Consider the following 25864-nt stretch of genomic DNA (forward strand, 5'->3'; position numbering starts at 1 on the left):
ATTTTTTAAATTGTATTTATTTACTAGCAAGCTGGTCTCGCTTTGCCCGACATTTTTAATTCTAAGAGAGACAAAACTCAAATAGAATTTGAAAATCCAAGAAAATATTTTAAAGACTTGGTCTTCACTTGTTTAAATAAATTCATAATTTTTGTTACTTTGCTTCTTATAACTTTCAGAAAGACAATTTTAGAGAAAAAATACAACCCTAAAACTGATTTTAGGATTTTTAAACTCATATACCTTTTTACCTTTTAAATTCCTTCCTCTTCTTTCCTGACAATTTAAATCAATGTTCAAGTAAATTTATTTTTTTTATTGTAAAGAATAATACATACATTTTAATTTAATTCTTCATTTTAGCTTCTGTTTTTTCGACGAAGAGTATTTGTGAAATATTTCTTCAAACTTATTATGATTAAAATTCAAAAAAATTATTCTGGCAAATCTAGAAAATCTGTAGAATCACATTTAAATCTTATTTCAAAGTCTTTTGAATTTCTTTTAAAATTTTTGTTCTGGAAAATTTAGAAGAAATAATTATTTGTCTTTGTTAGAAATATAGCTTGGTCCAATTTGTTATATATTCTAACAAAGTGTAGATTGGATTTTAACCTATTTAAAACATGTCATCAAAATTCTAAAATTAAGCTTAATCAGTAAAAATTACTGATGATGTTCCATAAATTCATTTTTTAATTTTTTCAAAAAGATTCCAATTAGCTAGTTTTTCTCTTCTTTTTTTCGGTTGAATTTTGAATTTTAAAGAGTCGAAATTGAAGATAAACTATGTTTCAAAATGTAATTGTCATTTTTTTCGTGTTTTCTCCTCTTTTAAACCGTTCAATTAAGTGTAAATATCATTAATTATTAATAATAACATAGAGTTAAAGGTAAATTGAGCAAATTGGCTATTTCTGGCAATTTATTTAAGTGTGTATCAAACTGGTAGCCCTTCGCATTAATCAGTACCCAAGAAGTAGCTCTTGGTTTCAAAAAGGTTGGTGACCCCTGCTCTAAAGGATATCACCACATGGGCTCAGGAACACTTCGGAAAACCACTGTCACTAAATACAGTTCGTCGCTACATCTGTAAGTGCAAGTTAAAGCTCTACTATGCAAAGCGAAAGCCATTTATCAACAACACCCAGAAACGCCGCCGGCTTCTCTGGGCCCGAGATCATCTAAGATGGACTCATGCAAAGTGGAAAAGTGTTCTGTGGTCTGACGAGTCCACATTTCAAATTGTTTTTGGAAATATTCGGCATGGTGTCATCCGGATCAAAGGGGAAGCGAACCATCCAGACTGTTATCGACGCAAAGTGTAAAAGCCAGCATGTGTGATGGTATGGGGGTGCATTAGTGCCCAAGACATGGGTAACTTACACATCTGTGAAGGCACCATTAATGCTGAAAGGTACATACAGGTTTTGGAACAACATATAAAGCGCCGTCTTATTTCAGCAAGACAATGCCAAGCCACATTCAGCACGTGTTACAACAGCGTGGCTTCGTAAAAAAAGAGTGCGGGTACTTTCCTGGCCCGCCTGCAGTCCAGACCTGTCTCCCATCGAAAATGTGTGGCGCATTATGAAGCGTAAAATACGACAGCGGAGACCCCGGACTGTTGAACGACTGAAGCTGTACATAAAACAAGAATGGGAAAGAATTCCACTTTCAAAGCTTCAACAATTAGTTTCCTCAGTTCCCAATCGTTTATTGAGTGTTGTTAAAAGGAAAGGCCATGTAACACAGTGGTGAACATGCCCTTTCCCAACTACTTTGGCACGTGTTGCAGCCATAAAATTCTAAGTTAATTATTATTTGCGGAAAAAAAAAAAAAAAGTTTATGAGTTTGAACATCAAATATGTTGTCTTTGTAGTGCATTCAACTGAATATGGGTTGAAACGGATTTGCAAATCATTGTATTCCGTTTATGTTTACATCTAACACAATTTCCCAACTCATATGGAAACGGGGTTTGTAAAATAGTTTCTTATTGTATTTCATTACATTCAAGCGTAAAAGAGCGAGACAAAGTCAACAATACACAAATCAATCAATCAATCAATCAAAGTTGACTTATAAAGCCCTAAATCATGAGTGTCTCAAAGGGCTGCACAGATCCCACACCAGGGCAAGAAAAAACTCAACCCAATGGGATAACAATGAGAAACCCCCCCCCCCCCACCCCCCACCGGGCGACCGGTGCAATGGACGTCGAGTGGATCTAGCATAATAGTAGCTTTTAGGGGTGTGGGAAAAAAATCGATTCGAATTCGAATCGCGATTCTCACGTTGTGCGATTCAGAATCGATTCTCATTTTTAAAAAAATCGATTTTATTTTAATTTTTATTACTTATTAAACTTTTTTTTTTTTTTTTTAAATTAATCAATCCAACAAAACAATACACAGCAATACCATAACAATGCAATCCAATTCCAAAAGCAAACCCGACCCAGCAACACTCAGAACTGCAATGAACAGCAATTGAGAGGAGACACAAACACCACACAGAACAAACCAAAAGTAGTGAAACAAAAATGAATATTATCAACAACAGTATCAATATTAGTTACAATTTCAACATAGCAGTGATTAAAAATCCCTCATTGACATTATCATTAGACATTTATAAAAATAAATAAAAAAGAACAACAGTGTCACAGTGGCTTACACTTGCATGGCATCTCATAAGTTTGACAACACACTGTGTCCAATATTTTCACAAAGATAAAATAAGTCATATTTTTGGTTCATTTAATAGTTCAAACAAATGTACATTATTGCAATCAGTTGCTAAAACATTGTCCTTTACAATTATAAAAGCTTTTTACAAACATCTACTACTCTGCTTGCATGTCAGCAGACTGGGGTAGATCCTGCTGAAGTCTATGTATTCCATGAATAGAGAATCCTTTTCAATCGGGAAAAATATTTGTTTTTGAATCGAGAATCGTGTTGAATTGAAAAAAAAAATCGATTTTGAATCGAATCGTGACCCCAAGAATCGATACTGAATCGAATCGTGGGACACCCAAAGATTCACAGCCCTATTTTGAAAGGGCACTGCATGACCGACTTTTCATTTGCGAGATACCCGAATGTTTGCCTTGTCTTGGTCACCGTAGAAACCATCCAAGCAGCCAAGCAGGCTCTCCTGTGCGACATGAAGGGCTCTTCAGGGCTCTTTCTCTTCGGCTTTAACGTCAGCTCTTGCCAAAACGTGGAATTAACTGCCGATTAAGTCAAAACCTTCATGCGAGAGCTTCAAATGTGAAGATTTAATTGGTGTGTTGTTGAGGTTGGCTTTCTTAAGTCAGATGAAAAAGACCAAAACTGATCATTGTTCTGTCTCGCTGCTTTTCAGAACCTGGCTCAGCCGTCAGGAATCCGGAAGAGCCTCTGAGCCGCGAACTTTCTGACCCGTCGGACTGGCAGTCGTCTTGCAAACTTGGCAATGGCGCCGGATTTCTGTCTTCTGACTCCACCGCCAAAGGGCAAAAGTGCTATGTCAGCGTGACGGGCATGACGTGCGCCTCATGTGTGGCGAACATTGAAAGGAGCCTGCTAAAACAGAAAGGTGAGTTAGTTCATTCTCCTTTCAATACTCGGGCCTAGTGTTGTAACTAGAGATGTCCGATAATGGCTTTTATGCCAATATCCGATATTGTCCAACTCTTAATTACCGATTCCAATATCAACCGATACCGATATATACAGTCGTGGAATTAACATATTATTATGCCTAATTTTGTTGTGATGCCCCGCTGGATGCATTAAACAATGCAACAAGGTTTTCCAAAATAAATCAACTCAAGTTATGGAAAAAAGTGCCGACATGGCACTGCCATATTTATTATTATTTAAAGTAATCCCAAACCATAGACATTATGTTGTTAGTCAGTCACCGAGGGAGCTCGCTTGTTAGCCACGGCTACAGCACCGGCAACAACACACTCTTGTTGTTATACTGCGCTCGCTGCGGTTTGATGAGGTCATCAAGCATCGCCAGTAAACCTCTCATGCTGCAGTGGTCAACTCCTGTGTTGTGTGTGGGAGAGGGGAGAGGGGAGGGGCTGCTGACTTGGAGACGCAACTGCTGTGTACTTCTCCTTACGTCCGTGTTTTACCGTACAGCGGCGTTTTAAAAGTCATTAATTTTACTTTTTGAAACCGATACCGATAATTTCCGATATTACATTTTAAAGCATTTATCGGCCGATAATATCTCTAGTTGTAACGATACCAATATTCTGGTACCATCCATCCATCCATCTTCTTCTGCTTAAGCCTAAGCAGGGAAGCCCAGACTTTCCTCTCCCCAGCCACTTCGTCCAGCTCTTCCCGGGGGATCCCGAGGCGTTCCAAAGGCCAGCCGGGAGACATAGTCTTCCCAACGTGTTCTGGGTCTTCCCCGTGGCCTCCTACCGGTCGGACGTGCCCTAAACACCTCCCCAGGGAGGCGTTCGAGTGGCATCCTGACCAGATGCCCAAACCACCTCATCTGGCTCCTTTCGATGTGGAGGAGCAGCGGCTTTACTTTGAGCTCCCCCCGGATGGCAGAGCTTCTCACCCTATCTCTAAGGGAGAGCCCCGCCACCCGGCGGAGGAAACTCATTTCGGCCGCTTGTACCCGTGATCTTGTCCTTTCGGTCATAACCCAGAGCTCATGACCATAGGTGAGGATGGGAACGTAGATCGACCGGTAAATTGAGAGCTTTGCCTTCCGGCTCAGCTCCTTCTTCACCACAACGGATCGATACAGCGTCCGCATTACTGAAGACGCCGCACCGATCCGCCTGTCGATCTCAGGATCCACTCTTCCCTCACTCGTGAACAAGACTCCGAGGTACTTGAACTCCTCCACTTGGGGCAGGGTCTCCTCCGCAACCCGGAGATGGCACTCCACCCTTTTCCGGGCGAGAACCATGGACTCGGACTTGGAGGTGCTGATTCTCATCCCAGTCGCTTCACACTCGGCTGCGAACCGATCCAGTGAGAGCTGAAGATCCTGGCCAGATGAAGCCATCAGGACCACATCATCTGCAAAAAGCAGAGACCTAATCCTGCAGCCACCAAACCGGATCCCCTCAACGCCTTGACTGCGCCTAGAAATTCTGTCCATAAAAGTTATGAACAGAATGGGTGACAAAGGGCAGCCTTGGCGGAGTCCAACCCTCACTGGAAACGTGTCCGACTTACTGCCGGCAATGCGGACCAAGCTCTGACACTGATCATACAGGGAGCGGACCGCCACAATCAGACAGTCCGATACCCCATACTCTCTGAGCACTCCCCACAGGACTTCCCGAGGGACACGGTCGAATGCCTTCTCCAAGTTCACAAAGCACATGTAGACTGGTTGGGCAAACTCCCATGCACCCTCAAGGACCCTGCCGAGAGTATAGAGCTGGTCCACAGTTCCACGACCAGGACGGAAACCACACTGTTCCTCCTGAATCCGAGGTTCGACTATCCGGCGTAGCCTCCTCTCCAGTACACCTGAATAGACCTTACCGGGAAGGCTGATTTTGGTACTCGTACTAAAATTATTTCGATACTTTTCGGTACTTTTCTAAATAAAGGGGACCACAAAAAAACTGCATTATTGGCTTTATTTTAACATAAATCTTAGGGTACATTAAACATATGTTTATTATTGCAGTTAAGTCCTTAAACAAAATAGTGAACATACTAGACAACTTGTCTTTTAGTAGTAAGTAAACAAACAAAGACTCCTAACTAGTCTGCTGATGTATGCAGTAACATATTGTGTCATTTATACACCTATTATTTTGTCAACATTATTAAGGACAAGTGGTAGAAAATGAATTATTAATCTACTTGTTCATTTACTGTTAATATCTGCTTACTTTCTCTTTTAATATGTTCTATCTACACTTCTGTTAAAATGTAATAATCACTTGTTGTTTGATACTTTACATTAGTTTTGGATGATACCACAAATTTGGGTATCAGTCCGATACCAAGTAGTTACAGGATCATACATTGGTCATATGGGGAGGTACGTTTCAGAGACTGTATAGTACCGACAATGATTCATTAGTATCGCGGTACTATACTAATACCGGTATACCGTACAACCCTACTTGGGCCAATACTGACCATGTGACTCTGACTTTTCCCCCCCGAAGGGATCATCTCAGTTTTGGTGTCGCTGATGGCCGGAAAAGCAGAGGTAAAATACGACCCAGACGTTATTGATGCTCCTGATGTCGCTCGGCTCATAGAGGACTTGGGTTTCGGCGCCAGTCTCCTTGAGGACAACGTAGTCACGCATGGGAAACTGGATCTGACTGTGAGTTGATTTACATCACTACAATAGGGGTGTCCAAACTTTTTGATTAGAGAGTTATAATTTTGCACCATGGAATAATGTTTGAGTTATCAAGTACATAGTCATTAGAAATCTACATTGCTTGTTGAAAATAAACCTGACCATTACCTTTTCGCCCCTCCAGATAACTGGGATGACGTGTGCATCATGTACCCACAATATCGAGTCTAAGCTCACTGCCACCAAAGGGATCTTCGGCGCCTCTGTGGCCTTGGCTACCAACACAGCACACGTCCAGTTTGACCCCGACGTGATCGGAGCTCGAGATATAATCAAGATCATTCAGGTAAAAATCCATCGTCAGATTGGATTGGATTGGAATAAAAGTCGGTGTCTTCCTCTAGAATCTTGGATTTGAAGCCAGTCTGAAGAAGGCGGGCATTAAAAACAATCTTGGCCACACAGTGGAGATTCAACAGCAAGTATCTGGTCCCCTTGTTGTACCAGCAGATCGGACTAATTTAAACGCATTCAAACGCAAAGGTAACCCAAAACTGTCTTTCTCTGATGAATCCAGATGGAAAAACTCCTTCCTCCTCAGCCTGGTGTTTGGCCTGCCTGTCATGGGCCTTATGATATACATGATGGTGATGGACAGTCAGCACCAGCAACATGGAGGCTCCATGCCAGAGGAGCAGAACCTACTGCCCGGGCTCTCCATCCTAAACCTGGTCTTTTTCCTTCTCTGTACGCCGGTCCAGGTACGGTTCTTACAAGAACTTTCTACATGGTAGTGTTATGGTTACAGCTCTTTGAGACACTTGTGATTTAGGGCTATATAAATAAACATTGATTGATTGATTGATTGATGGTTGGCAAGAGGGAGTTGACGGCACAGACACAAGGGGGCAGTATAACTCTATGATTTATTATATATATATGAACAACATATATATATATATATATATATATATATATATATATATATATATATATATATATATATATATATATATATATATATATATATATATATATATATATATATAATAATCAAACAATAATAATATAAACAAAACAAGAGAATCCTAAACTTGGCCTTTTTCCTTTTCTGTATGCCAGTCCAGGTACGGTTCTTACAAGAACCTTCTATATGGTAGTGTTATGGTTGGCAGGAGGGAGTTGACGGCACAGACACAAGGGGGCGGTATAGCTCTATGATTTATTATATATATATAAACAATATATATATATATGTATATATATATATATATGTATATATATATATATATATATATATATATATATATATATATATATATATATAATAATCAAACAATAATAATATAAAAAAAACAAGAGAATCCTAAACTTGGCCTTTTTCCTTTTCTGTATGCCGGTCCAGGTACGGTTCTTACAAGAACTGTTCTTACGAGAACTTTCTAAACGGTAGTGTTATGGTTGGCAGGACGGAGTTGACGGCACAGACACAAGGGAGCCGTATAGCTATATGATTTATTATATATATATAAACAATATATATATATATAATAATCAAACAATAATAATATAAACAAAACAAGAGAATCCTAAACCTGGCCTTTTTCCTTCTCTGTACGCCGGTCCAGGTACGGTTCTTACAAGAACCGTACCTGGTTGGCAGGAGGGAGTTCTTACAAGAACCGTACCTGGTTGGCAGGAGGGAGTTGACGGCACAGACACAAGGGGGCGGTATAGCTCTATGATTTATTGTATATATAAACAATGTATGTATAATAATCAGACAATAATAATAAAAACAAAACAAGAGAATCCTAAACCTGGCCTTGTTCCTTCTCTGTACGCCGGTCCAGGTAAGGTTCTTACAAGAACCTTCTACACGGTAGTGTTAGGGTTGGCAGGAGGGAGTTGACGGCACAGACACAAGGGGGCGGTATAGCTCTATGATTTATTATATGTATAAACAATATATATATGTAATAATCAAACAATAATAATATAAACAAAACAAGAGAATGGAGTGTGACTAATCCACGAGGGGTGTATGTGTGTTTGACTATGTGCGTAATTAATTGTTGTGTATTACTGTGAAGCATACTTGCCAACCTCGAGACCTCCGAATTCGGGAGATGGGGGGGCGGGGTTTGGTGGTAGCGGGGGGTGTATATTGTAGCGTCCGGGAAGAGTTAGTACTGCAAGGGGTTCTGGGTATTTGTTCTGTTGTGTTTATGTTGTGTTACGGTGCGGATGTTCTCCCGAAATGTGTTCGTCATTCTTGTTTGGTGTGGGTTCACAGTGTGGCGCATATTTGTAACAGTGTTAAAGTTTTTTATACCGTCACCCTCAGTGTGACCTGTATGGCTCTTGATCAAGTATGCCTTGCATTTACTCATGTGTGTGTAGAAGCCGCATATAGTATGTGCCTGGGCCGGCACGCTATTTGTATGGAGGAAAAGCGGACGTGGCGACAGGTTATAGAGGACGCTAAAGGCAGTGCCTTTAAGCCACGCCCCCAATATTGTTGTCCTGGTGGAAATCGGGAGAAATTCGGGAGAATGGTTGCCCCGGGAGATTTTCGGGAGGGGCACTGAAATTCGGGAGTCTCCCGGGAAAATCGGGAGGGTTGGCAAGTAAGGTTATGGTTGGCAGGAGGGAGTTGACGGCACAGACACAAGGGGGCGGTATAACGCTATGATTTATTATATATATAAACAATATATATATAATAATCAAACTATAATAATAATAAACAAAACAAGAGAATGGAGTGTAACTAATCCACGAGGGGTGTATGTGTGTTTGACTATGCCTGTAATTAATTGTTGGGTATTACCGTGATGTGTTGGGCCAGAGGAGGAACAAAGCAGGAAGGCAGTCCGTGGGGCAGGCAGATGATCGAGGGCGAGAGAGAGGCTTCAGAAGTCCGGGTCCGAGCGCGGGGGGGGGGGGGTCGAGGATCGAGGAAGGCAGTCAGAGTCCAGGGGGAGATCAGCAGGTGAGGCGCACGGCTCACTGCCGTGACACGGAGGTACTGTGGGAACAGGAGACGACAGATAAGGACCAGGCACGAGGGAGACAAAGCGAGCAAGAGCGAGAGAGACAGAGGAGAGGAGCCAGAGACCTGGAGCTTACTGAATCGGGGCTACGTTCCGGCGAGGATCCTTGGGTCCACTGGTCTAAATACCGCTTGCCCTCGTCAGTCCCAGGTGTGTTGATTGCTGATCGCCCACAGCCTTGCCGGCATGTGGGCGTGATGCGGTCGGCGCGAGCGGGGGCGTGTCTCTGCGCGCTGCCAGCGGAGGTGCTGGCGGACACAGCTGCCGGGGGGAAAGCGGGTTCGAGCCCGCGCCGTGACAGGTAGGTCTTTTCCACGCTGACTCAGCTTTGCTTTTTCGCCAGATTTTCGGAGGCAGGTACTTCTACGTCCAAGCGTATCGCTCGTTGAAGCACGGCAGCGCCAACATGGACGTGCTGATCGTGCTCGCCACCTCCATCGCCTACATCTACTCCTCCGTGGTGCTGATCGTGGCCATGGCGGAACAAGCCCGGCAGAGCCCTGTCACCTTCTTTGACACGCCACCCATGCTTTTTGTGTTCATCGCACTCGGGCGGTGGCTGGAGCATGTGGCCAAGGTAATAAAAATATATATATAACCCCTAAATCACCCAGGATGCAGCTATAAAATTATAAAAGGATGTTGCTGAATATGTCCAATGTTTTTTTAAGTTATGCAAATTTGTTGACACACACGTAGGACGGAGCATTCTCTGTTCCTCGTCTGTCTTTGCAGCGCGAGCACCGACCCTGCAGCCGTGTGTTTGCACGTATGTGCTAAATAAAACGCAAAATATTGCTCGCAAAACGGTGGTGAGTGTTGATAAATCACATTGCGCAGTATGATATAGTTGCATCTTCTCCACCCGGTATCGTGGACGTTTTGTGTCGTCCTGGCCATTTCCGAGTCCTAAAGGGCTGTCAAAATGTACCAACTTGTCGGAATACCTACTCAGACTTTTTCTGTCCAGGTGAGCTACGAAGCGATCACCTGGCCGCTATAAATAGTTTGCCTGCATTGGCGCTTATAACAACAATATCACCAATACTTGGTTAATATTCAAATCACGAAATATAAATGGAGTATTGTTGGCGGTTTTTGAATGGTTATCGGATTTTATGGGCCAAATAGAGGAGCTTCCATTGGTTCTGCTGTAAGCTGAGTTTTATTTACGTTTATTTAATATTTAGGATGCATTAAAAAAAATCCGTCCCGCGGGAAGTCCCAAATAAATAAAAAAATCAGATATTCTTTATTTTTTTATTATTATTTTTTTTAAATCTGTGTTTTCTAATCCATTTTCTACTGCTTGTTACAAATTGTTTTAACCCAATGCGGCCCCCGAGTCAAAAAGTTTGGGGACCCCTGTTGTAATCCATCAAAAATATGACCGATGTAATATTTTGTGATGTGCAAAGAAATATTATTACTGTAGGAGTTTATGTAGTTATTGATTAACTACACATCAGACAACATGGCACACTATATTGTATAGTATACATTGTTGTGTATTAAAGATGCTAAAAGCAATCTATTGTAGATTAATATTTGCTAATAAATGATAAGGCAGGGGTGTCAAACTCATTTTAGATCGGGGGGCCACACGGCACGATAACTTAAAAATAAAGACAACTTCAGATTGTTTTGTTTAAAAATAGAAGAAGCACATTCTGAAAATTTACAAATCATAATGTTTTTTTGTTTTTTTTACACTTACATGTTGCGGTTAATAGTATTCTATCCTTATTTGTCGTTATTTATATTTTCTCAACTCATTGGTGTTAATTTTACATATATCAGGATAAAAAATAGGTAACACTTTAGTACGGGGAACATATTCACCATTAATTAGTTGCTTATTAAAGTAACAAAGACTTTATTTAGAGTTATTTGGACACTAGGGGACATGTAAGGGTTAGGGTTAGGGTTAGGGTTACTAATAAGCAATAATTCTGAAGTTATTGAGGAAAGACTCTTAGCTAATGGCTTACTGGTTGTATAATAAGGCCATGCAGAATAAGGCATTAATACGTACTTAATAATGACTAATTAAGAGCCAATATGTTACTAATTTGCATGTTAATTAGCAACTAATTAATGGTGAATATGTGTTCCCCATACTAAAGTGTTACCAAAAAATAATATCATAACCAAATTACAGGATGTTTTTTTTTTTTTTTTTTACATATGTAGCATAATCTACAAAGATACAAAGACTTGCTATTGCGACATCTAGTGGACACATTTAGAACAGCAGTTTTTTTCATTCCAAAATTTCGGCTCACTATTATACTTAGCAAACTCATCCGGGCCGTACGTTTGACACCCCTGTCATGGAGGCACCCACCAGTGCCTCCATGGAAATGCCCCCCCCCCCCCCCCCCCCCCCCCTCTACCTCAAAGAACTACTCACCCCCAAATCCTCCACACGACACCTCCGCTCCGGACAGGCTAACCTCCTCCAACCTCCGAGGACAAAGCTACAAACAATGGGACCGCCGCTCCCAGTCTGTGGAACGCTCTCCCTGACCACCTGAGGGCACCACAGACTGTGGATGCTTTTAAAAAAGGCTTAAAAACCCTTCTTTTTAAAAAAGCCTTTTTTTTAAATATATGCATACTAGTTTTAGCTATTTGGCTGTTCTAGTTTGTTATTTTTATTCATTTTGTATTTTGTATTTTTTATTTTTTTATACACTGTAGCACTTTGAGGTTGTTTACTCAATGTAAAGTGCTTTTTACAAATACAATCTATTATTATTATTATTATTATTATTATATTATAAGCTGCCTGAACAAATCCTCTGACTTATTCGCTTTGTGTGCTTGTGTTATTGTGTTTGTGTTATGCAGTAGATGTCGAAGCAAATGAGAATTGATACAGAATCAAACAAAACAATACAAAGTATGCTATGATGAAAGTATGATGAGACACAACATGTTTCTGGGTGTTGTTTCTTCACGATCAGAGTAAAACCTCAGCGGCTTTGGCCAAGTTGATGTCACTGCAAGCCACAGATGCGACTGTGATTACCTTAGGGCCGGACCACTCCATCATCAGGTGAGTGCAAGCCTGCGAGTCGTCTTTGTGGTACAAACCAAATAATCCATGTCTTGATTGTGATTGCACATCGCTCGGCCTCAGCGAGGAGCAGGTGGTGGTGGAGCTGGTGCAGCGCGGCGACATAGTGAAGGTGGTCCCGGGGGGGAAGTTCCCGGTCGATGGTAAAGTGATTGAGGGAAGCTCCATGGCGGACGAGTCTTTAATCACAGGTAGGAATAGTACAGTAATAGAACATATTAATAATGGATGCCATCTCTTTGTATAACCATAAAAGCCATAAAGTAAGTGTAGAGCACATTTTGAGTTGAGTTTGAGTTTATTTGGAACATGCATGCATACAACATGATACATCACACATGCATGCATACAACATGATACATCACACATGCATGCGTACAACATGATACATCACACATGCATGCGTACAACATGATACATCACACATGCACGCGTACAACATGATACATCACACATGCATGCGTACAACATGATACATCACACATGCATGCGTACAACATGATACATCACACATGCATGCATACAACATGATGCATCACACATGCATGCGTACAACATGATACATCACACATGCATGCGTACAACATGATACATCACACATGCATGCATACAACATGATGCATCACACATGCATGCATACAACATGATGCATCACACATGCATGCGTACAACATGATACATCACACATGCATGCATACAACATGATACATCACACATGCATGCATACAACATGATACATCACACATGCACACATACAACATGATACATCACACATGCATGCATACAACATGATACATCACACATGCACACATACAACATGATACATCACACATGCATGCATACAACATGATACATCACACATGCATGCGTACAACATGATACATCACACATGCATGCATACAACATGATACATCACACGTGCATGCATACAACATGATACATCACACATGCACACATACAACATGATACATCACACATGCATGCATACAACATGATACATCACACATGCACACATACAACATGATACATCACACATGCATGCATACAACATGATACATCACACATGCATGCATACAACATGATACATCACACATGCATGCGTACAACATGATACATCACACATGCATGCGTACAATATGATACATCACACATGCATGCATACAACATGATGCATCACACATGCATGCATACAACATGATGCATCACACATGCATGCATACAACATGATACATCACACATGCATGCATACAACATGATGCATCACACATGCATGCATACAACATGATGCATCACACATGCATGCATACAACATGATACATCACACATGCATGCATACAACATGATACATCACACATGCATGCATACAACATGATGCATCACGCATGCATGCATACAACATGATACATCACACGTGCATGCATACAACATGATGCATCACACATGCATGCATACAACATGATACATCACACATGCATGCATACAACATGATACATCACACATGCATGCATACAACATGATGCATCACACATGCATGCATACAACATGATACATCACACATGCATGCATACAACATGATGCATCACACGTGCATGCATACAACATGATACATCACACATGCATGCATACAACATGATACATCACACATGCATGCATACAACATGATACATCACACATGCATGCGTACAACATGATACATCACACATGCATGCATACAACATGATACATCACACATGCATGCGTACAACATGATACATCACACATGCATGCGTACAACATGATACATCACACATGCATGCATACAACATGATACATCACACATGCATGCATACAACATGATACATCACACATGCATGCATACAACATGATACATCCCACATGCATGCATACAACATGATACATCACACATGCATGCATACAACATGATACATCACACATGCATGCATACAACATGATACATCACACGTGCATGCATACAACATGATGCATCACACGTGCATGCGTACAACATGATGCATCACACATGCATGCATACAACATGATACGTCACACATGCATGCATACAACATGATACATCACACATGCATGCATACAACATGATACATCACACATGCATGCATACAACATGATGCATCACACATGCATATATACAACATGATACATCACACATGCATGCATACAACATGATACATCACACGTGCATGCATACAACATGATACATCACACATGCACGCATACAACATGATGCATCACACGTGCATGCATACAACATGATACATCACACATGCATGCGTACAACATGATACATCACACATGCATGCGTACAACATGATACATCACACATGCATGCATACAACATGATACATCACACATGCATGCGTACAACATGATACATCACACATGCATGCATACAACATGATACATCACACATGCATGCATACAACATGATACATCACACATGCATGCATACAACATGATACATCACACATGCATGCATACAACATGATGCATCACACGTGCATGCATACAACATGATACATCACACATGCATGCGTACAACATGATACATCACACATGCATGCGTACAACATGATACATCACACATGCATGCGTACAACATGATACATCACACATGCATGCATACAACATGATACATCACACATGCATGCGTACAACATGATACATCACACATGCATGCATACAACATGATACATCACACATGCATGCATACAACATGATACATCACACATGCATGCATACAACATGATACATCACACATGCATGCATACAACATGATACATCACACGTGCATGCATACAACATGATGCATCACACGTGCATGCGTACAACATGATGCATCACACATGCATGCATACAACATGATACGTCACACATGCATGCATACAACATGATACATCACACATGCATGCATACAACATGATACATCACACATGCATGCATACAACATGATGCATCACACATGCATATATACAACTCGATACATCACACATGCATGCATACAACATGATACATCACACGTGCATGCATACAACATGATACATCACACATGCATGCATACAACATGATGCATCACAATTTCCAGTTCCTCTATTGAATACGTTGGAAAAGGAGTAGGAAGACACAGAGCTTATTTAATCCTACCCCTTTTCCTTTACATAGCAGTTGCTAAAACGTTTGGTAACACTTTAGTACTGGGAACATATTCTAAGTAACAAAGACTTAATTTAAAGTTATTTGGTTAGGGTTGGGGTTAGGTTTAGTAATTGTGAATATGTTCCCCATACTAAAGTGTTACCAGCTTAGGGTTAGGGTTCGAGGGTTAGGGTTAAGGTTAGGGTTAGTAATGGTGAATATGTTCCCCATACTAAAGTGTTACCAGCTTAGGGTTAGGGTTCGAGGGTTAGGGTTAAGGTTAGGGTTAGTAATGGTGAATATGTTCCCCATACTAAAGTGTTACCAGTTTAGGTTTAGGGTTAGAGGGTTAGGGTTAGGGTTAGGTTTAGTAATGGTGAATATGTTCCCCATACTAAAGTGTTACCAGCTTAGGGTTAGGGTTTGAGGGTTAAGGTTAGGGTTAGTAATGGTGAATATGTTCCCCATACTAAAGTGTTACCAGCTTAGGGTTAGGGTTCGAGGGTTAAGGTTAGGGTTAGTAATGGGGAATATGTTCCCCATACTAAAGTGTTACCAGTTTAGGTTTAGGGTTAGAGGGTTAGGGTTAGGGTTAGGTTTAGTAATGGTGAATATGTTTCCCATACTAAAGTGTTATTGGCTTAGGGTTAGGGTTAGAGGGTTAGGGTTAGGTTTAGTAATGGTGAATATGTTCCCCATACTGAAGTGTTACCAGCTTAGGGTTAGGGTTCGAGGGTTAGGGTTAAGGTTAGGGTTAGTAATGGGGAATATGTTCCCCATACTAAAGTGTTACCAGTTTAGGTTTAGGGTTAGAGGGTTAGGGTTAGGGTTAGGTTTAGCAATGGTGAATATGTTCCCCATACTAGTGTTACCGGCTTAGGGTTAGGGTTAGAGGGTTAGGGTAAGGGTTAGGTTTAGTAATGGTGAATATGTTTCCCATACTAAAGTGTTATTGGCTTAGGGTTAGGGTTAGAGGGTTAGGGTTAGGTTTAGTAATGGTGAATATGTTCCCCATACTGAAGTGTTACCAGCTTAGGGTTAGGGTTCGAGGGTTAGGGTTAAGGTTAGGGTTAGTAATGGTGAATATGTTCCCCATACTAAAGTGTTACCAGTTTAGGTTTAGGGTTAGAGGGTTAGGGTTAGGTTTAGTAATGGTGAATATGTTTCCCATACTAAAGTGTTATTGGCTTAGGGTTAGGGTTAGAGGGTTAGGGTTAGGTTTAGTAATGGTGAATATGTTCCCCATACTGAAGTGTTACCAGCTTAGGGTTAGGGTTCGAGGGTTAGGGTTAAGGTTAGGGTTAGTAATGGGGAATATGTTCCCCATACTAAAGTGTTACCAGTTTAGGTTTAGGGTTAGAGGGTTAGGGTTAGGTTTAGCAATGGTGAATATGTTCCCCATACTAGTGTTACCGGCTTAGGGTTAGGGATAGGGTTCGAGGGTTAGGGTTAAGGTTAGGGTTAGTAATGGTGAATATGTTTCCCATACTAAAGTGTTACCGGCTTAGGGTTAGGGTTAGAGGGTTAGGGTTAGGTTTAGCAATGGTGAATATGTTCCCCATACTAGTGTTACCGGCTTAGGGTTAGGGTTCGATGGTTAGGGTTAAGGTTAGGGTTAGTAATGGTGAATATGTTCCCCATACTAAAGTGTTAGGGTAAGGGTTAGGTTTAGTAATGGTGAATATGTTCCCCATACTAGTGTTACCGGCTTAGGGTTAGTGTTAGGGTTAGGGTTAGGTTTAGTAATGGTGAATATGTTCCCCATACTAAAGTGTTACCGGCTTAGGGTTAAAGTTAGAGGGTTAGGGTTAGGGTTAGGTTTAGTAATAGTGAATATGTTCCCCATACTAAAGTGTTAGGGTAAGGGTTAGGTTTCGTAATGGTGAATATGTTCCCCATACTAGTGTTACCGGCTTAGGGTTAGTGTTAGGGTTAGGTTTAGTAATGGTGAATATGTTCCCCATACTAAAGTGTTACCGGCTTAGGGTTAAAGTTAGAGGGTTAGGGTTAGGGTTACGTTTAGTAATGGTGAATATGTTCCCCATACTAAGGTGCTGACACATCTGGATCACATCCAAAATAAAATGTGTGACATTCGCACTCTGTAAGTTGTATTTAAAAATGATAAAAAGCTTTGATAAATACTATTAACTATTTGTATTGCTTATAAATGATAGACACATTACGATTCTTCATGATGTCATAAAGGATTCAAGGAACTTTCAGCAGCACCATCTATCTGTCAGACATTTCAAGGCAGCATCCCCAAGAGAACACTGTCGATTAATCGCAGGGCCATGCATCAAACAGCAGACAGGAAGCTGCACACAAACAAACCCGGCAATAAATGACACACATTCCTTAGGTTTACTACGAACGCACGTAAGGTCAATGACAAGAGGTTTTGCGTTTGTTCATTGAATTCATCCCATTTCCGTCCTGTGAGGCTAAACGAGTGCATTTCCTCCTGTCAGGTTCAAACACTGATGACATCTATTAAACAGACAAGAAGCAAGGAATCATGCAGAGACAGAGTTCAATTTAGCTCATGAGGAGAACGCATGGAGCTGCACACTTAGTCACAGTCTCGCCCTACGCTCTAAGGCACAGCTCCCGCGTCCCTCTATTTATTCAGGAGTTCCCCAGTCAACATCACTGAGGCCGCCTCTAAAAGGAGTGGTCACATATATCATGGAAATCAGCTCCAGTACGCACAATACGTGACGGAATGTGCTGGGGGCCTTGTGATTTCGCCTTCGTCTGCGTGCTGTCGTCTTATCTTCGTTGAGGTCCTTGAAGTCCTTGGCGGTTAGCGGGCTAAAACAAAGATAACATCTGCGGCCGAGGCCACCCCTCAGACAAGAAGTTTTTGTCCTTGCACAGATAGGAAAAGTACAGCTTGAGCACAATAGCTAATAACTATAGCAACAGACTTTAAGCATACTAAAGTTGTGTGATAATATATATATACATGATTATTCTAACACCTGCACACTGTTGTTAGGTGAGCCAATGCCGGTCAGTAAGAGGGTGGGCAGCCTGGTGATCGCTGGCTCCATCAACGCTCACGGCGCTCTTCTTGTGGAGGCCACACATGTTGGTGCTGACACCACACTCTCACAAATAGTACGACTGGTGGAAGAAGCCCAAACATCCAAGGTGAGTGAATGTGTTACTTTAAGATCTGTAGACTAAAGGGTGCACTTACCGTATTTTTCGGACTTAAAATCCTTTCATTTTCTCAAAACTCGACAGTGCGCCTTATAACCGGGTGCACCTAATGAACGGAATAATTGTGGTTGTGCTTACCGACCTCGAAGCTATTTTATTTGGTACATGGTGAAATAAGTGTGACCAGTAGATGGCAGTCACACATAAGAGATATGTGTAGACTGTAATATGACTCAAACAAACAACACCAAATGTGTATATGTTCAATTGAAAATATAGAACATTACACACGGCTATCTCAATGTTTTAGTACGACTTTGGCATCGTTTGATGTGCGTCAACATGCGAGTATTATTATGGTGTGTGTATAAGGTAAGACATATTATCTGGCGTTTTGTTTCGCAATATCATGCACAAGAGACGTTTCTTACCTTCTGGTACCTGCTGATCTGTATTTGGGATCTGCGTAAGTCCTGAAAATGTGCGCGAATCCGCCTTTGTAGTCCGTGCCGACCCCGTAGTCGATAAGCTTCTTCTTTTTCTCTATCTTCTTGTTATGGGACATTCATCCTCCGCTGTTGCCATTTCTAATATAAAGTAGTGTAAAGTTCTTACTTATATCTGTCAGTAAACTCGCCATGAAAGCGCTAAAACATACCGGTATAGTGAGTTTACATTATTCACCCAAGGAACTTTAGTTGTTAGAGAGTTCCCGTCGGACGTTTTTTCACGGGACACATTTCCGGCCTTGTTGTTGCTCTAGTGAGCCACGGATGAGGAGATGCTGCTCCGTTATTGATTGAAGTAAAGTCTGAGTGTCATTACAACAGTGAGCTCCATCTTTTGACACTTCTTCCACTCCCGTCCTTGCACGCTACACCGCTACAACAAAGATGACGGGGAGAAGACGCTGCCGAAGGTAGAGCCACGTAAATAAGACCGCCCACAAAACGGCGCATCCGGAAGCAACTGTCAGAACGCGGCTTGAAGATGATCTGTAAAACATAATGTCAGGTTCAAACACTGATGACATCTATTAAACAAGACAAGAAGCAAAGAATAAAACAGAGACAGAATTATATTTGGACTCAATATTGAGGAGAAACGCGGCGACTGTACTCTCTGTACAGTCTTCCACCACGCTCTGACGAAAAAAGGTTTCCGTCTCCTCCTTTATTTGGACACTCCCTGTTTACACAACAACATCTGCTTCCGAAGGAATGGGGGGTATGTAAACAGCTCTTGTTTTTGGTCACATTGAAAACAAAAGAAAAAGATGCCTCGGGCTTGGGCTAGTCCTGGATTCAGCTTGAGCAGGTCTTCGATGACAATAGATAACCCCCTCCCGTCTCCTCCCATCGTACATAATGGAATTTTCCAAGCCTTTGCTTGGTGCAACAAAGACAGCCTCTTGTCTGTTCATTGGGAACTCAGAACGGAAAGTTTTTGATAATTTACATACCATTTTTCTGACACATAATCTAAGCAACATTTTGACCAAAGAACCACCATTACATGTTATGTAGACCACAAGGAAGTGTTTTATATTTAGAAAAATAAATAAATAATATGACCCCTTTAATGCACCTTATAATCCGGTGCGCTTTTTGTATGAAAAAACCTGAATAGACCCGCTCATCGGCAGTGCGCCTTATAATCCTGTGCGCCCTATGGTCTGGAAAATACGGTACTAATTGTCCCAACATGTTTCCCTTCCTCCAGGCTCCCATCCAGCAATTTGCTGACCGACTCAGCGGATACTTTGTGCCTTTCATCGTCTTTGTCTCCTTGCTGACTCTGGTGGCGTGGCTGGCAGTCGGCTTTGTCAACTTTGACATCGTGAGGGATAACTTCTCGGTAGGTGCCAAAACCTCTTAGTCACACGCATGCAAAACACAGCTGATGAAGTGTTCATCTGATCTTTGCCAAAGGGTTACAACACCAACATTTCCAAGGCAGAGGTCATCGTCCGCTTCGCCTTCCAGGCCTCTATCACTGTTCTTTCCATCGCATGCCCGTGTTCTCTCGGACTGGCTACCCCGACCGCGGTCATGGTGGGCACCGGGGTCGGCGCTCAGAGCGGCATACTCATCAAAGGAGGCGAGCCACTGGAGATGGCCCACAAGGCAAAGCACTTAGCCGTTAGTCGCACTCACGCCAAGCATCGCATGAAGATGGTCACAGGAATTTGCTCTCCCGTCAGATTAATGTGGTGATGTTCGATAAGACCGGTACCATCACCAATGGCGTGCCCCGGGTGACCCGCGTGTTGGTGCTATGGGAGATGGCCCGCATGCCTCTTAGAAAGATCCTGGCAGTGGTGGGCACAGCAGAGGCCAGCAGTGAGCACCCATTAGGCATCGCAGTCACCAAACACTGCAAGGAGGTGAATGTTTACAAGTCCAGGCCCTAATGAGAACAATTAAAAAATAAATCTGATGGTTTGCGCATACAGGAGCTAACCACGGACGTGCTGGGTTACTGCCAGGACTTTCAAGCGGTGCCCGGCTGCGGGATCAGCTGCCGGGTTTCTAATGTGGAGCATCTGTTGCTACAACAGAGCGAGGAGCGTTTTTTGTTGCCAGGGACAACCATGGATGAGAGTAGCCTAGTTGATGCTGCAGAGATCCCGAATACAGGTGTGTTGCCTTGTAGCACCTGGTGGGTCAGTGACTTCTGATCGGATTTTGTTCATGCTTTGATAAAGACTACCTCCTTACCTTTCTTCCAGGTGAGATTTCATGTTACTCCGTCCTGATCGGGAACCGGGAATGGATGAGGAGGAATGGCCACCATGTCGGAGCAGACGTGGATGCCGCCATGTCGAGCCACGAGGCAAAGGGGCAGACCTCGATTCTGGTGGCCATAGATGGTGAGACAAAGAAGAGCTGAGTTTTTAGTTTAGTCTTTATTGGAAGGGACAATGCACAGAAACATTAAGCGCAGTTGGGAGAGTGGCCGTGCCAGCAACCTGAGGGTTCCTGGTTCGATCCCCACCTCACAACAATTCACAGAAAAGGTCAGTTCAAAAAGAGTTCGTAAAATAGTTCAAAAAGGAGGTTCAAAAAGAGGTCGTCTGGAAATTGGGCAGATCCTGTCTTCTCTCCGCTTTGAAGTCCTCGAGTTAGAACAATATCTTTCTGTTGATTACCATACATGAAAGAACACAGGAACACCTTCATCTTGCTTTCCCCCCTACACAGTGGAATTTTACGAGCCTTACTCTTGGTAGGTTTCAAAGACAGCTAGGATGACATTTTATATTTGTTTGCAAAATAGATTGTTGCCGTTTTCTTAATGTTTAATGTAAGACCAGAGTCATGAAGCCATCTTGCCACCTTCTCTATGGTTGCTGTAAGTTACAAACGTTTGTACATTAACTATGATGACCAGCTGCACCCAACCATTTAGAGGCTCTCTGCAGGCGTACTGTGTGCCATGATCGCCATCGCGGACACGGTGAAGGCGGAGTCAGCCTTGGCGGTGCACACTCTCAGCAGCATGGGCATTGAGGTGGTCATGATAACCGGAGACAACAGACGCACAGCTAAAGCCATCGCTGCGCAGGTGACAGAACTTTGTGGAATCTGACAAAGCCGCCAGGTGAGTTCAAGTTCCGGTGTGTGTTTGCCACAGGTAGGGATCAGGAAGGTGTTTGCAGAGGTGTTGCCCTCCCACAAGGTGGCCAAAGTGCAGGAGCTCCAGGAACAAGGTCTGCGAGTGGCCATGGTGGGAGACGGCGTCAACGACTCGCCCGCTCTTGCCCGCGCTGATGTCGGCATCGCCATCGGCACGGGCACCGACGTGGCCATCGAAGCGGCGGACATCGTTCTTATCAGAGTGGGTGGCGCCTCGTCTTACCACGGTTGCTGTTGCTGCGGGACAATGACTGTGTTTGTGCCGCAGAACGACCTTCTGGACGTAGTGGCCAGTGTTGAGCTGTCCAAAAAGACCGTGCAAAGGATACGGATCAACTTTGTCTTCGCCCTCATCTACAACCTCGTCGGAATACCCATCGCTGCAGGTGAGTACTTACAAACTGTGGCGAACTGCGGCAAACCCCAAACGGTTCTGCACGGTTCCTGCAGCCCACTCAACCTTTGTCTGCATTTTGCAGGCGTGTTCATGCCTCTTGGCCTGGTGCTTCAGCCCTGGATGGGCTCAGCCGCGATGGCCGCCTCGTCCGTTTCTGTGGTTCTGTCATCTTTGCTGCTCAGATTGTGAGTCCTCACTAGAAGTCCTCACTTTGTTTGTATCTTAGTGGCATTTTGGTACCGAATTCAGTACTTTATTTGGAACTAAAGCTTCACATTTACTTGAGTCTAGGGATGGGTACCAAATTCAGTACTTTATCCGGAACTAAAGCTTCACATTTAGTTGAGTCTAAGGATGGGTACCGAATTCAGTACGTTATTTGGAAGTAAAGCTTCACATTTACTTGAGTTTAATTTAATTTAAGTGGACCCCGACTTAAACAAGTTGAAAAACTTATTCGGGTGTTACCATTTAGTGGTCAATTGTACGGAATATGTACTTCACTGTGCAACCTACTAATAAAAGTCTCAATCAATCAATCAATCAATGAAGTCTAGGGATGGGTACCGAATTCAGTACTTTATTTGGAACTAAAGCTTCACATTTGCTTGAGTCTAGGGATGGGTACCGAATTCAGTACTTTATTTGGAACTAAAGCTTCACATTTACTTGAGTCTAAGGATGGGTACCGAATTCAGTACTTTATTTGGAATTTAAGCTTCACATTTACTTGAGTCTAGGGATGGGTACCGAATTCAGTACTTTATTTGGAACTAAAGCTTCACATTTACTTGAGTCTAGGGATGGGTACTGTTGCGTTGACCAGCTCTTCCTCCCAGGGATTTTAAGTTGCTGGTCACTCCCAAGTTCTTTTCATGGCACATAAGCTGAAGTTTATATTGATCACCAGGCAGTAGTTGGTATTTTGTGGTTTATTCTCAAAGCTTTGAAGACAAACGTGAGACCAATCCAGTACAGAAGCGTTCCCTCGCCCAGCCAAGATCGATCTCCCCCAAAACCACGGAAGTGCTGTGTTCTTCCCTCTGTCCCTCGCTCCCACCCTCGTTGTTTTGGCTACTCCCTGAGTTATCTCTACTCCCTGCATTCCAATGCTAGAAGGCCGACACACATTACTTTGCAGACTAGAAAGAAGGAAGAATACTAGCTATTTTGTAATATGACTATGGAAGTAAAGAAGTAACACTTAAATATGGATATATGTAAAAAAATCTCCTTCCGTCAGTACCCATATCAGTACTTTCATAGGTGCAGAGCAAATTCTGTCAGTACTACTGGGTGCTGGTTACTGTAAAATCAAATGATGCCAGTTTTCTGTCGAATTTGACTGCTTCCTCCGAAAAAAGCAACCAATATCGTAACTGGATAGTGGGGTCCATTGAATGTAAACAGTCTATGCACGTTTCATCTCAAATCTGTGTATGACATGTTTCCCTGTAGCTACAAGAAGACCTCAGTGGAGTTGTACGAGGTCAGAGCGAGAGGCGTGATGCGCAGCCTGCGGTCCTCGGAGATCAGCATTTATCCGAAACTGGAAGGCCGGGGTTGCGGTCCGGCTTCTTTGGAACAGCACGACATCATCCGCATGCCACCGGCCGCCATTTCCACTCAGACACCGGTGCCAATGAACTCTATCCACAAGCAGAACCAGCCCGCCCTCCTTGATCTTTAGACAACGGAGAACCATAGCGGACTTTAATAAGTGTTACATCTCTTGTATATTCATGTAAATAAACACTTTTAATGTAAAACTCTGTCGTGTGATACGTTGTGTGTGGAATAGAATACAACAATGAGCCTTGAACTGTGGTACGTTTACCACTAGTGGTGCGGGGCCCCATCTAGTGGTACGCCAAATAATCACTTCATTAAAGTACAGTGTTTTATTACCCTATATTCAAACAGTGTTACTGTTCAAACTGTGTGTAATGTTACAGGGGCCAAAAATATTAAATAAACGTGTTAAAGAAAAACTCATGCCTTGTTTTTACTAAACATTTAGGCCTACTACGCTACTGTATTTTGCTCACTACAGTGGTACTTGGTAAAAAAAAAAAGTTGGAGAACCACTGGAATAGAATACATCAGAGTAGACAGATTTTATGATTTTGATTTCATATAGACTAACTTTATTGATCCACAAGGAAAATTGTTCCACACAGTAGCTCAGTTTCAAAGGATGGAAAGGATAATGCAAGGTATTAAGTAGACTACAAATGTATCTGTGGACGTTGCGCCCCAGTGGGTTCTTCGGACCACCACACACCGACATGAGAGCCCGGTTCAGGTTCACAATATATATTTATTTGTCTTCAATACAGTCTCTTAGTTGCTCTCCAGCAAGTGTTGATCTATGGCCGTCACGCTCGTGCTCTCACTCCAGCTTCCCTCCAACTCCAACAACGTCTCTCCTCCTGGCTGCTGCTTATAAAACAGAGCGACGGGTGATTAGATAACAAGGCCCAGGTGGGCCATCTACGCACCTGCCGCTGATTTCGAGGCCGGTCCTGGCACACCCCGCTTCGCTGCAGGCCCGCAGGCCACGCCCCCCTCCACGGTATCATAGTAGCAATATGAAATATAACATATGTAATATTTACATATTATATATAAACATCATATAATATATACTGCTATTTTATTATATATTTATGTAATATATTTAATATATACCAAATCCTAATTACCATGTACAATATTACAATATATGTAACAAGACAATACACAACCAAATTGGATTAAAAATGAGAATAGAAGAGCAACAAATGTACAGCCATGAATGTATAGACCAGGGGTCCCCAAACTACAGTTAAAAATCCGGCCCACGAGAAGTCCCAAGTTTAAAAAAAAAAAATGTTATAATTATTTTTTAAATCTGTCCTTTTTAATTCACTTTTTATCGCTTGTTATTCTCGGGGTCTCCTAGCCGCTCAGGCAAATCATATAGTCTAAAAATGCATTTATATATATATTCCCATCTATCCATTTTCTACCGCTTGTCCCTTATGGCAGTGGTCCCCAACCACCAGGACCGATTGGTACCGGGCC

General features: G+C 42.3%; 1 protein-coding gene across 2 annotated transcripts in view; it reads left to right on the plus strand.

Moving 5' to 3' along the window:
* The window catches only part of atp7b (ATPase copper transporting beta), a 40186-nt gene extending 15619 nt beyond the window's left edge, over positions 1–24567 (plus strand). The window contains exons 3-21 of one of the 2 annotated variants that reach the window (XM_062043489.1): positions 3374–3586; positions 6162–6325; positions 6489–6650; positions 6709–6782; positions 6882–7065; positions 9704–9937; positions 12330–12421; positions 12506–12633; positions 18597–18751; positions 20486–20620; positions 20695–20889; positions 20967–21149; positions 21219–21402; positions 21495–21635; positions 22188–22330; positions 22400–22603; positions 22670–22787; positions 22881–22983; positions 24257–24567. In XM_062043489.1, the coding sequence (XP_061899473.1) occupies positions 3374–3586; positions 6162–6325; positions 6489–6650; positions 6709–6782; positions 6882–7065; positions 9704–9937; positions 12330–12421; positions 12506–12633; positions 18597–18751; positions 20486–20620; positions 20695–20889; positions 20967–21149; positions 21219–21402; positions 21495–21635; positions 22188–22330; positions 22400–22603; positions 22670–22787; positions 22881–22983; positions 24257–24488 (3044 nt within the window). In that variant the 3' untranslated portion in view covers positions 24489–24567. Of the gene's footprint in view, positions 1–3373; positions 3587–6161; positions 6326–6488; positions 6651–6708; positions 7066–9703; positions 9938–12329; positions 12422–12505; positions 12634–18596; positions 18752–20485; positions 20621–20694; positions 20890–20966; positions 21150–21218; positions 21403–21494; positions 21636–22187; positions 22331–22399; positions 22604–22669; positions 22788–22880; positions 22984–24256 lie in introns of both variants that reach the window. The other variant, XM_062043483.1, reaches the window with a different exon arrangement.
* Positions 24568–25864: the final 1297 nt, after the last annotated feature.

Source organism: Entelurus aequoreus, linkage group LG01, assembly GCF_033978785.1.
Source record: "Entelurus aequoreus isolate RoL-2023_Sb linkage group LG01, RoL_Eaeq_v1.1, whole genome shotgun sequence".
In the NCBI taxonomy this organism is placed as follows: Eukaryota; Metazoa; Chordata; class Actinopteri; order Syngnathiformes; family Syngnathidae; genus Entelurus; species Entelurus aequoreus.